This window comes from Antrostomus carolinensis, unplaced genomic scaffold (assembly GCF_000700745.2).
Source record: "Antrostomus carolinensis isolate BGI_N321 unplaced genomic scaffold, ASM70074v2 scaffold8833, whole genome shotgun sequence".
Taxonomy (NCBI): Eukaryota; Metazoa; Chordata; class Aves; order Caprimulgiformes; family Caprimulgidae; genus Antrostomus; species Antrostomus carolinensis.
The window spans coordinates 2,951-12,378 of record NW_010304403.1 but is presented as its reverse complement, the minus strand read 5'-3'; the positions used below and the strand labels follow the sequence as shown (position 1 = coordinate 12,378).

At 37.0% G+C, this 9,428-nt stretch overlaps 1 protein-coding gene across 1 annotated transcript in view; it reads right to left on the bottom strand.

Annotated features, from left to right (window-relative positions):
- Nucleotides 1-2,385: 2,385 nt before the first annotated feature.
- LOC104522206 (probable phospholipid-transporting ATPase IF) overlaps nucleotides 2,386-9,428 on the bottom strand; it is a gene marked incomplete at both ends in the record, with an annotated part of 9,807 nt that continues 2,764 nt past the window's right edge. The window contains 5 exons of the mRNA XM_010164433.1: nucleotides 2,386-2,433; nucleotides 3,676-3,779; nucleotides 3,900-4,028; nucleotides 4,198-4,305; nucleotides 8,879-8,959. Of these exons, the coding sequence (XP_010162735.1) occupies nucleotides 2,386-2,433; nucleotides 3,676-3,779; nucleotides 3,900-4,028; nucleotides 4,198-4,305; nucleotides 8,879-8,959 (470 nt within the window). The remainder of the gene's footprint in view (nucleotides 2,434-3,675; nucleotides 3,780-3,899; nucleotides 4,029-4,197; nucleotides 4,306-8,878; nucleotides 8,960-9,428) is intronic.

The window sequence follows — 9,428 nt, the reverse complement described above, 5'->3', positions numbered from 1 at the left end:
CCCCCATCCCCTGTCCCCCGGTGCTGCTGGGAGGGAGGATGTAGAAATCCGGAGAGAAGTTAAGCCCAGGAAGCAGGGGGGTGGGAGGAGGTGTTTTAAGATTTGGGTTTATTTCTCGTTATCCTCTTGTCTGATCTCTTGTCTGACTGGTAATAAATTAAAATTTGTTTTTTTTTACCCAAGTCGAGTCTGTTTTGCCAGTAATTGGTGGATGATCTCTCTCTGTCCTTATCTTGACCCCCAAGCCTTTCATTATGTTTTTCTCCCCCCTGTCCAGCTGAGGAGGTGGAGAGATAGAGTGAGGCTTTGGTGGGCATCTGGCATCCAGCCAGGGTCAACCCACCACATACGTTAGTATTTTAGGCTAGACTCACAATTTAACTGAAAAATTGAACTAAAAGGGACTAAATGCACAAGCATTTAACCTTTTCTTTTCAGAAACCTAATGTATATTTCTGAATTTAGGTGTTTTTTGCAGTTTGTAAAACCAGTCTGACAAGCCCAAAATCAAAACCTGGATCAGTACAACACAGACTAGACAAGTTCAACACTCCCACCAGTAGTCAGAACTTGCAACTATTTTTCACACTCCCTTTAAACTGGCTCTGTTTTATGTTGTTAACTAAATTATTTTGAGATATTATCCCAAAGCTGAACCTGTCAAGCATGGCAGTAATAAATTCTGAAAAGCTCTAAGTGAAGTAGCACATAAAGCAACCTTAGAAAACAGCTGAGTGGTTTTTGGAGGGGTTTGGGTGGGGTTTTTTTGTGGGCCTGACTAAGGCGTTGGACTTGGGGCCAAGTGATCTGCGTTCTTGGTTCCCTTATCTCTTGCAAAACCATTGACAAATCATTGATACACTCTGAACTCCATGTTACTCCTATGTAAAATTGACAGATGTTTGCCAGTCTCACAGGAAGCTCTCAAATGGAAAAACTTTCAGTTCTTCAGACTGAAGGCACACATTACATGGAAAATAATACTGTTTAAATATTTGATTCAGGTAGAAATTAAAGACAAAAAGTGTGTAAAGGGTAACATTTTGGACATTAGAAGAGTGAAAGAATCAGATTTAACTGTTTCTGTGACACATTTATGCATCATAACAGCATTTCACAGTTTGAGAAGAGGTGACCAAGTCTTTTGAAAACTTGATTATCAACAACTCTCAAGAGAAAACAATTAAATAACTTGGATGATAAATATTGCTGAAAATCTGGCCATTTCTTGTGAGCAACTGCCCTGTCTTTTATTTCAAACCATGACCTTTCTCACTCCACTTGTTCCTATTTTCTCTCCTGTCCTGTTGTGGTGGGGGTAAGTGAATGACAAGCTGTGTGGATGCTTAATTGCACAATTAGCAATCTTTTGAGGAAGTCCACATATAGGTTGGGAAGTCACTTCACATCTTTATTTTTGTATTTTCCCGTGTGTTTAGGTGTATGCTACTTGCTATGACTGCACAGGGAAAGATGAGCACATCATTATGTGCACATAGCTTTATGTGGACACAATTATGTGCTGACTACTACAGATATAATCGCAGAATCACAGAATGTCAGGGATTGGAAGGGACCTTGAAAGATCATCTAGTCCAATCCCCCTGCCAGAGCAGGAACCTAAATGAGATTACACAGGAAGGTGTCCAAGCAGGTCCTGAATGTCTCCAGAGAAGGAGACTCCACACCCTCCCTGGGCAGCCTGTCCCAGGGCTCTGTCACCCTCACTGTAAAGAAGTTTCTTCTGAAATTTAAGCGGAACCTCCTGTGTTCCAGCTCACACCCACTGCCCCTTGTCCTACCATTGGGCATCACTGAGAAGAGCCTGGCTCCATCCTCCTGACATTCACCCTTTACATATTTATAAACATTAATATAAGCACTTACCTTTATAGTCCAGGTAGTACAGTAGTTTGAAATATATATTAAACCCTACAGATTTGTAGGGGAGGCTTTGTTAAAACAGACCATTAATTTCTAGAAATTTCAACTGCAAAAACACCTGCTCAGTGCCTCTAATGAACAGATGACAGGGGATCTGTTGTAGCCTACCTAATATGCCACTGGAAAATGTTTAAGATCAGAAAGTGTTTTAAATAACAAATAGAAACAAAGTTACCAGCTGATTACCAGTGCCTAAAAATTATCCCCTTCCGAACGGACAAGTTGTCCAGAACTGTCCCATTAAATCTGAAAAACTGGGTACTAATGACTTACTTTCACTAATTTTTTCTCATCTCCATCTGAAGTGTGCAGCTATGATTGACACTTTCAGTAAAAATACCCCTCCCTTTTGTGCATTCAACAGTAATTCTTTTTTGTGACAGTCATGATTTTAACCACCTCCAGCAGTTCTCAACATTAATCTTATAAAATTTTACTTACCGTACAATTTCTTCAGTTTGCTGACTTACAGTTATTCTTCCAACAAATCTATGAAAGATGGCCATATGTTAGAAATATCTACACAAAGACTCAAAAATATAAAAAAACTCCTCTATATTTACCAAAGAGTCATTAATAGTTCACAAGTACAAAATAATCAACTTTTATTAACAATGAAACTAAAACAATATGGCAACACTGGGAATATTTTTACAGGAGAGATTTAACAAAAACATTTATCCTTCAAAAGAACAGTTATTTGAGAAAGCACATTAGGTTTCATTAATAAAACCACAAAAGATTATATTTCTTATTTAGTCAAAACAGATTGTGACTTCGTGATGTTTCACTAAGAAATAATTCCTCAACAAAAATAAGCATATTATCCATCAGAAATAGTAATTTTTCATTTAATAAACCTAGTCTCCTCTGTTTTTAAAACCTGACACTTGCACATTTAGCATGACCCCAGCAAACTCCTATAGTAATTGTACCTTAACTTGATGTTCTCTACACACTGAACTAAAGATCAAATATTTGAACAGCGGTTCAAATTAAGTATCTTAGCTTTTAGTAATTTAATATTTCTTAAAGATCCCAAAGCTTACTTAAGAATAACTGCTGTGATATACTTGGATTTTAAAAACAAGTACTTGATAGCTTCCATTATACGATTCAGGAGAAACTTGGATGGAAATACACTTTTGTTACATACAATGCTGTGTTACAGAGTCTAGGGCATTGCTTGCTGATATTAAAAGCTGAAATCAGATGCAACTGTTTTTAATCTAAATTTTTGCTGCTGAAGAATGGAGTTGCAATCTTCTCTTGAGCATAAGCAAAATAAATGCAACCAACACATATCCTTAGAATTAACATAAGCTTACAACAATTTGCTACAGTTTGAGTTAATGTCATTAAAAAAAATAAATACTATGTAATATGAAATCTCCTGGCAGAGCCCTATACAACCCTTCCTCCAACCTGCTCAGACTCATGGGCCATTTAATTTTTTTTAAATTTGGAAACAAGTTTACTGGTTAGAACAGAAATGTACATAAGTGTAATGACTGAAATATAAAAGGTAAATATTATCCTGTAATTTCTGGTTTACTACTGAAATACTCAAATTTAACTTGTACATACTTATAAACACTTATGCTAATTATTAAAACCTAAAATTTAAGCAGATGTCTGAAGCTATTTTAACCCCAGCAAGATCCATAACATTCCTAATATTAAACACTTCATTTTAATTTAATTTCAAAATATTTACTAATAAAGTGATACCTGTATAGGTCTGCTTCTGGTTGCTGACATTCTATAACAGCTACAAGTTTGTCCAGGTTGGCAACAGACTGTAACACTGCTGTTTCTGGGACTGCAACATGTGTCTGTAAAACAGTGTCCATTAAGTTACTGGTACAGGACTACCGGGCAGGAGGGGTATTTCAATGGGCTGAAATAAAAACAGCATCACAAATTACATTCTATTTCACAGCAGTAACACAGACCTTAAGATTGGTCTCTCCATCCAAACTTGCAGTAGTAACATGGCATGAACCGTCAACTCGATCAGATGACAGAAGCACCAGATCAACAGGAAAAGTCTCATCTTTGGCTACTCTGACAATGTCCCCCACCTAACGAAGTGAACACAAACAAGAAGTGCACAAATAGTTTTAAAAGAGAATAATTCATTTCAGCATTGTTACTGAATCATGATGAAACAGGCCACAATGATTAGGAATGAAAGAAGAGCTTTAGCTATGCAACAGAAACACAATTTTCTATTTGTCCTTAGGTACATACCCGAATGTTTTTAGATCTAGTTTTTACAAGGCCACCACTTCGAACAACATAAACTGGAGCACCATTTACTTCATTATCTGCTTTATGTCGTAGCCAGTCTTCATAACCCTGTGGAAAATGCATACAAATTTACTTTTTAAGCAAGAAACCTATAAAGCATAACAATTACCTTTGAAGCAAATGTGCTTCAAACTACTTGCTGCATAGCCTGGATACAGTTACTAATTTCTCTTGAGTTTCTACTACAGTTGTTACTCAAGAACCCACGAAACCTCTTAATTTTCACTCATTTTACACAAATAAATAAAAGCAAATAAAATAGCAAAAGCAGTGAATAAACAGTCCCACGTCTCAGCACAAAAGACATGGACTTGCTGGAGCAAGTCCAGAGGAGGGCCACAAAAATGATCAGAGGGATGGAACACCTATTAATAAAGGCTGAGAGAGTTGGGATTGCTCAGCCTAGAGAAGAGAAGGCTCCAGGGACACTTTATTGCAGCTTTTCAATACTTAAAAGAGGTCTATAAGAAAGATGAGGATAAATATTTTAGCAGGGTCCGTAGTGAAAGGACAAGGGATAATGGTTTTAAACTAAAAGAGGGGAGATCTAGACTAGATAGAAAGATGAAATTTTTCACACTGCGGGTGCTGAAACACTGGCACAGGTTGCCCAGAGAGGGGGTAGAAGCCCCATCCCTGGAAACTTTCAAGGTCAGGTTGGACGGGGCTCTGAGCAACCTGATCTGATTGAAGATGTCCCTGCTCACTGCAGGGGGTTGGACTAGATGACCTTCAGAGGTTCCTTCCAACCCAAACCATTCCATGATTCTATGTTCTGTTAAAACAAACAGGCAGTGCCATTTTTTGCAGACGAGATGAACAAGTGCTCATTCAATCTTTTACCTACATGTAATTAACACAGCACAAAACTGGGAACAGTCACTCCTAGTCATATAGGACTTCGTATAGTTACTGCCATAACCTATGCATGAAATTTTAAGATTTCTTAATTTTGTATGACATGCTGTTCATACATCAGCTCTGTACAGCAAGACAAGATGACTGAGAAGTTTTCATATCTTTTTGAGTCCTAATCCAACAGTTGTCAGGAACTGAGGCTTTAATGGATAAATTAAGCAGTTTCTTTACCTGACATTCGGCACCTCTTTAAGCACTCTTTATCCCATGCACGCATATGTGTGAAAGTTAATCCGGGTATATTATTCCTCTCTTATTTTCCTAAACTATTAATACATTGCTTATTTAATCTAATAGCATGATTGTCAAACTCTGACCCCTAAGTCTAGGTACACATTGGAAAGCCCCACAAGCAAGCACAAGAAATGGATCAGTCTATGTAGGAAGTTCAACTGTCTCTTATATCCTGGCAAGACTCTTAGAACCGATTTGAAATAACAGAGACATTTCCTAAAATGGTTTGCCATAGGAACAAAAAATGTGAAAGAGTCAAAACCATTTCCTTGGAAGCTTGCAGACAGAATGGGGCCCTCTGAAACAGCAGGCATCATCCCAGCTCATCCCAGAATGCTACAAACATTATATATGAATGTTGTAATACAAAGTACTAATGCAGATGCAGTTTGGAGAATTCTGCAGTTGACTGGAGTTTGGAGGAAAGTTGTAAGATGAATTTAGCACGTTAGAAGTATAGTTTTGCAGTTCTGTGTTCATGCACCTCCACTGTTACTACCACAAATGAGTAAGAACAGCAAAATTGCACTACCTAGGTTTTTTTTTTTTTAAAAAAGGAAGCTTTCTATGTCAACTGCTTAAAAATAAATAATTAAGAAGTATGCAGTAATGGCAGCCACACATAGAGATACTGGGAAATCAGAATCCCAAAATCCCTAAGTAAGACTCTTCAAGAATCCTTCCTAATCAGTATGAAAAAGCAAGAGTCGGTACCTACAGCTCCTTGTTAAAGGTGACTGACAGAAGAAAAGGATTTAACTAAGATCCAGTAACCTTGGGGCATTCGTCTCATAAACTTGAACAGCTGAGCAATATGGGCATTTGGCAAAGACAGAAATTTACCTTCTTTAGAAAGTACCGATTTCAGCGCTTTCTCCATCTGACACCTATTGCCTACAACACAAGGGCAACACCTCACACCAGGGAATTCTTAAGAGTCAACTTACTGTGGGCAGTTTAAATTCCCCCAAAGTTTACCTACTGCGGCATTTTTGAGGGAGTTCCTCATCCTTACTTGTAAATATTACAAAAACACTGTTAAAAAGAAGGATGCAATACAGGGAATGTTGCTTAATTGCATTAACAGAAATTAAGATTAAAATCCCTCAACTAAATTATATTCTTAATTCCTGTTTAAATAATTGTGTCAATGTACTTGAGAAAAGGGCAAAATTAAAGGAGGTCTGCATATTATATTATCAGGTTTTTCATTCTGAGTTTAGGCCTATATTTAATCACAACCTGCAAAGCAGTTATTTATAATTTATCTGACAGTCTGTGTCCAATGAGCTTGTTTGCTAAATATCTATAAACTTAATGAAATCAACTAAGCTCTCTAAAGTTCCTTAGGAAATATCTTTATTCCGTTGTATTTTGCTTTGGGTTTTTTAAACTTTAATTTTTGTTTTATTTTTATTTATTTTATTTTCTCATTTTGGACTCCTCTGAGGACTGCATACACATCTTCACAGGTATAAAGAGTAAAGTGCTCTGGCTAACAAAATAGACAAAATGACACAGCATGAGTCGCATCACTTTGCAGTCTTGTATGTCCTTCTTCTGACCTAGGTGCAATTACACTTCTAAGAAGAAAAAGTTTTGTCTCCTTGGCTGAGATCAAAATAAGGCGGAGTCTTGAGGTTTGCTAGAGGTGACACATTAAATGGCCTTCTGGAAGCAGGGAAGATTTTTTTCCACCCACTGCTAAGCTTCCCAAACCTGCATACAGTTAATGTTTCTATTTTTCCCCTTTTGAGAGACTACTAAGTTATAGTTTAACATCCATCCTGATGCAACATTGTATAGAAACAGTGCCCCACAGCTTTTAAAAAGGGTTTCTTCCCTGAAAATCTGATTCCTATTCCACTTCTAGTTTGAGAGAAAATGGGAGCTGGTTTTGAGACCCATACTGGGTATTTTCCCCTCTGCATTATAAGAGAAGATTTATCTTTTTTCCTTGTCCAAGGGCAGTCTGTTGGAAATAGCACAATGAAATGTCTTTCCAAGACAACAGCTTGTGAACGCTGCTTGCCTACTTTGCAGTAGGTAGGATAAACATGAGTCCATTAGATGAGTTTAGGTGGTTCCAATAGTCCTTGCAGAAATATTGAGACAATCAGAAAAAAACTCTTGACGCCTGGCAAGTCACGAATGATTTGAAACTTCTAGAAGGAATGCCATAATCTCTATTCTTTGCAATTGATGGTAAAACATTTAAATTTCCCAGCATAAGATTAGACATCTGGAAACAAGGTGGTAATAGATTGTTTTGGACTATTTTAGACTTACATAAGCCCAACTTCTTTCTGGAAAAAAAATGTAGTATAAGTTGCACAATCTCTTTCAGTTCACACAGCCTCAAGGGACATTTTCCATTGTCTACTTGTGACTATAGCTCTTGAACATGTGATTTTTTTTGTGGGTGACAATAACAACTGCAATTGAATAGGACTGAGTCACTCTACATATACAAATTGCACAGCAACAAGATGAAGTGTTAGTTCAAATATTACTCCAGTATTAAGATCCCCTCTGTCCCAAACACTATCCTATCCACTTGAAAGCTAGAGCTATTTTTACTTTTGCCCTATTTCAGGGTAGCTTTGGGTCTTACTGGCACAGAAGGCAAATTGAAATTCCAGTTGTAGCTCTGTAACAGTCTCCTGCTTACTTTTCAGTTGCTATGACTGCATCTCCTCCCCAGACAGCACTGTCAAACCCTTTGCAGGGGATAGTTCCTGAAATCTACCTCCCTGCAGAAAAGATTGTAGTTTCTATCCACACGACCTCTTTATTTATGTACTTGTTTGATGGTTTTTTTGTTTTGTTTTTTTTTAAACATTCTCCTTCCAGGGGCTGTAGCCCTTAGTAGGATGAAGTATGGTGCTTGAACAAGATTTCTATTAAACTCATACTTAAAAGATTTTTCTTATTTCAAGTACAACCAAAGAAAAAGAAAACAAAACCAGAAGCTTTCTAACTGGACCTCTTACCTGGCACAGGATTATAGTTAATATATATTTTACACCACGAAACATACTCCTTGGGGCAAAAATTTCCTTTTACCTACTAACAAACACGGATTAAACCATTGCTTCATCTACCCAAGCTTCTTTCTCAGTGTGTCATTTGGGAGGACTGGTTTTAACATGCAGCAAGGTGTGCCAAAGGAATAAGTGAGGAGCTTTCAGAAAAGGTCTTATAACAAGTGACAGTAATGTTTAGACAAAAATGCTGTCCGACAGTCGTTCACTGTCCATTTAAGGGTACAGCAGTGAGTCACCGAACACTTGACAACTAACCAAAATGCTCAAGTTCAAGTGTCTAACAAGAACCATTAAATACAAAATCCTTGCTAAAAATGACACCATTTGTATTTATTTTTAGTATCTAAACATTATCTTGGTCAGACTTTGTTAAGTAACTTCACCTTAGAAAGACTTCATGCTACAAGATTTTTCCCCTTTACCTGTTTTATGGCTGTCACAGTTATGACAAAGAATAATGGCAATCCACTGGTAATAGGACTGGTAGGGGTATCTATCATGAGCTAAAAGAGAAGAAAATATGAAAATTAGAACAAATTTTATTTTTACAATTCTACTTTCCAAAAAGATCCAGTGAAGCAAGATCAGAACTATTTTCCAAACTCCTCACTATAACCTGTGAGTAATTTTACTGCAATTTCTGCAGTATTTCTGGAGTAAAACTCAGTTACTGACATCTAAATAATACATGTCAATAATGATGCAAACAAAGGTTTTAGGGCATTGAACAGACTTAATCACATTTGTAATGCATGTGCCAATTTTAATAGTCCTTCTAAAGGACTAAAAGGAAGATATGTTTTCATCCTACAAAGATGAATTCAAAAGTATATTACAAAGGAAGGAAATCTACACTTTGTGAAGCTGTTCCAATACTCCATACAATCTACTGCTTGGCAGCAATGTAGAGTACATCATTGTGTACAGCAGTGAAAATAAAGATAAAAATAGGAATTTCCAATAGTTTAGATA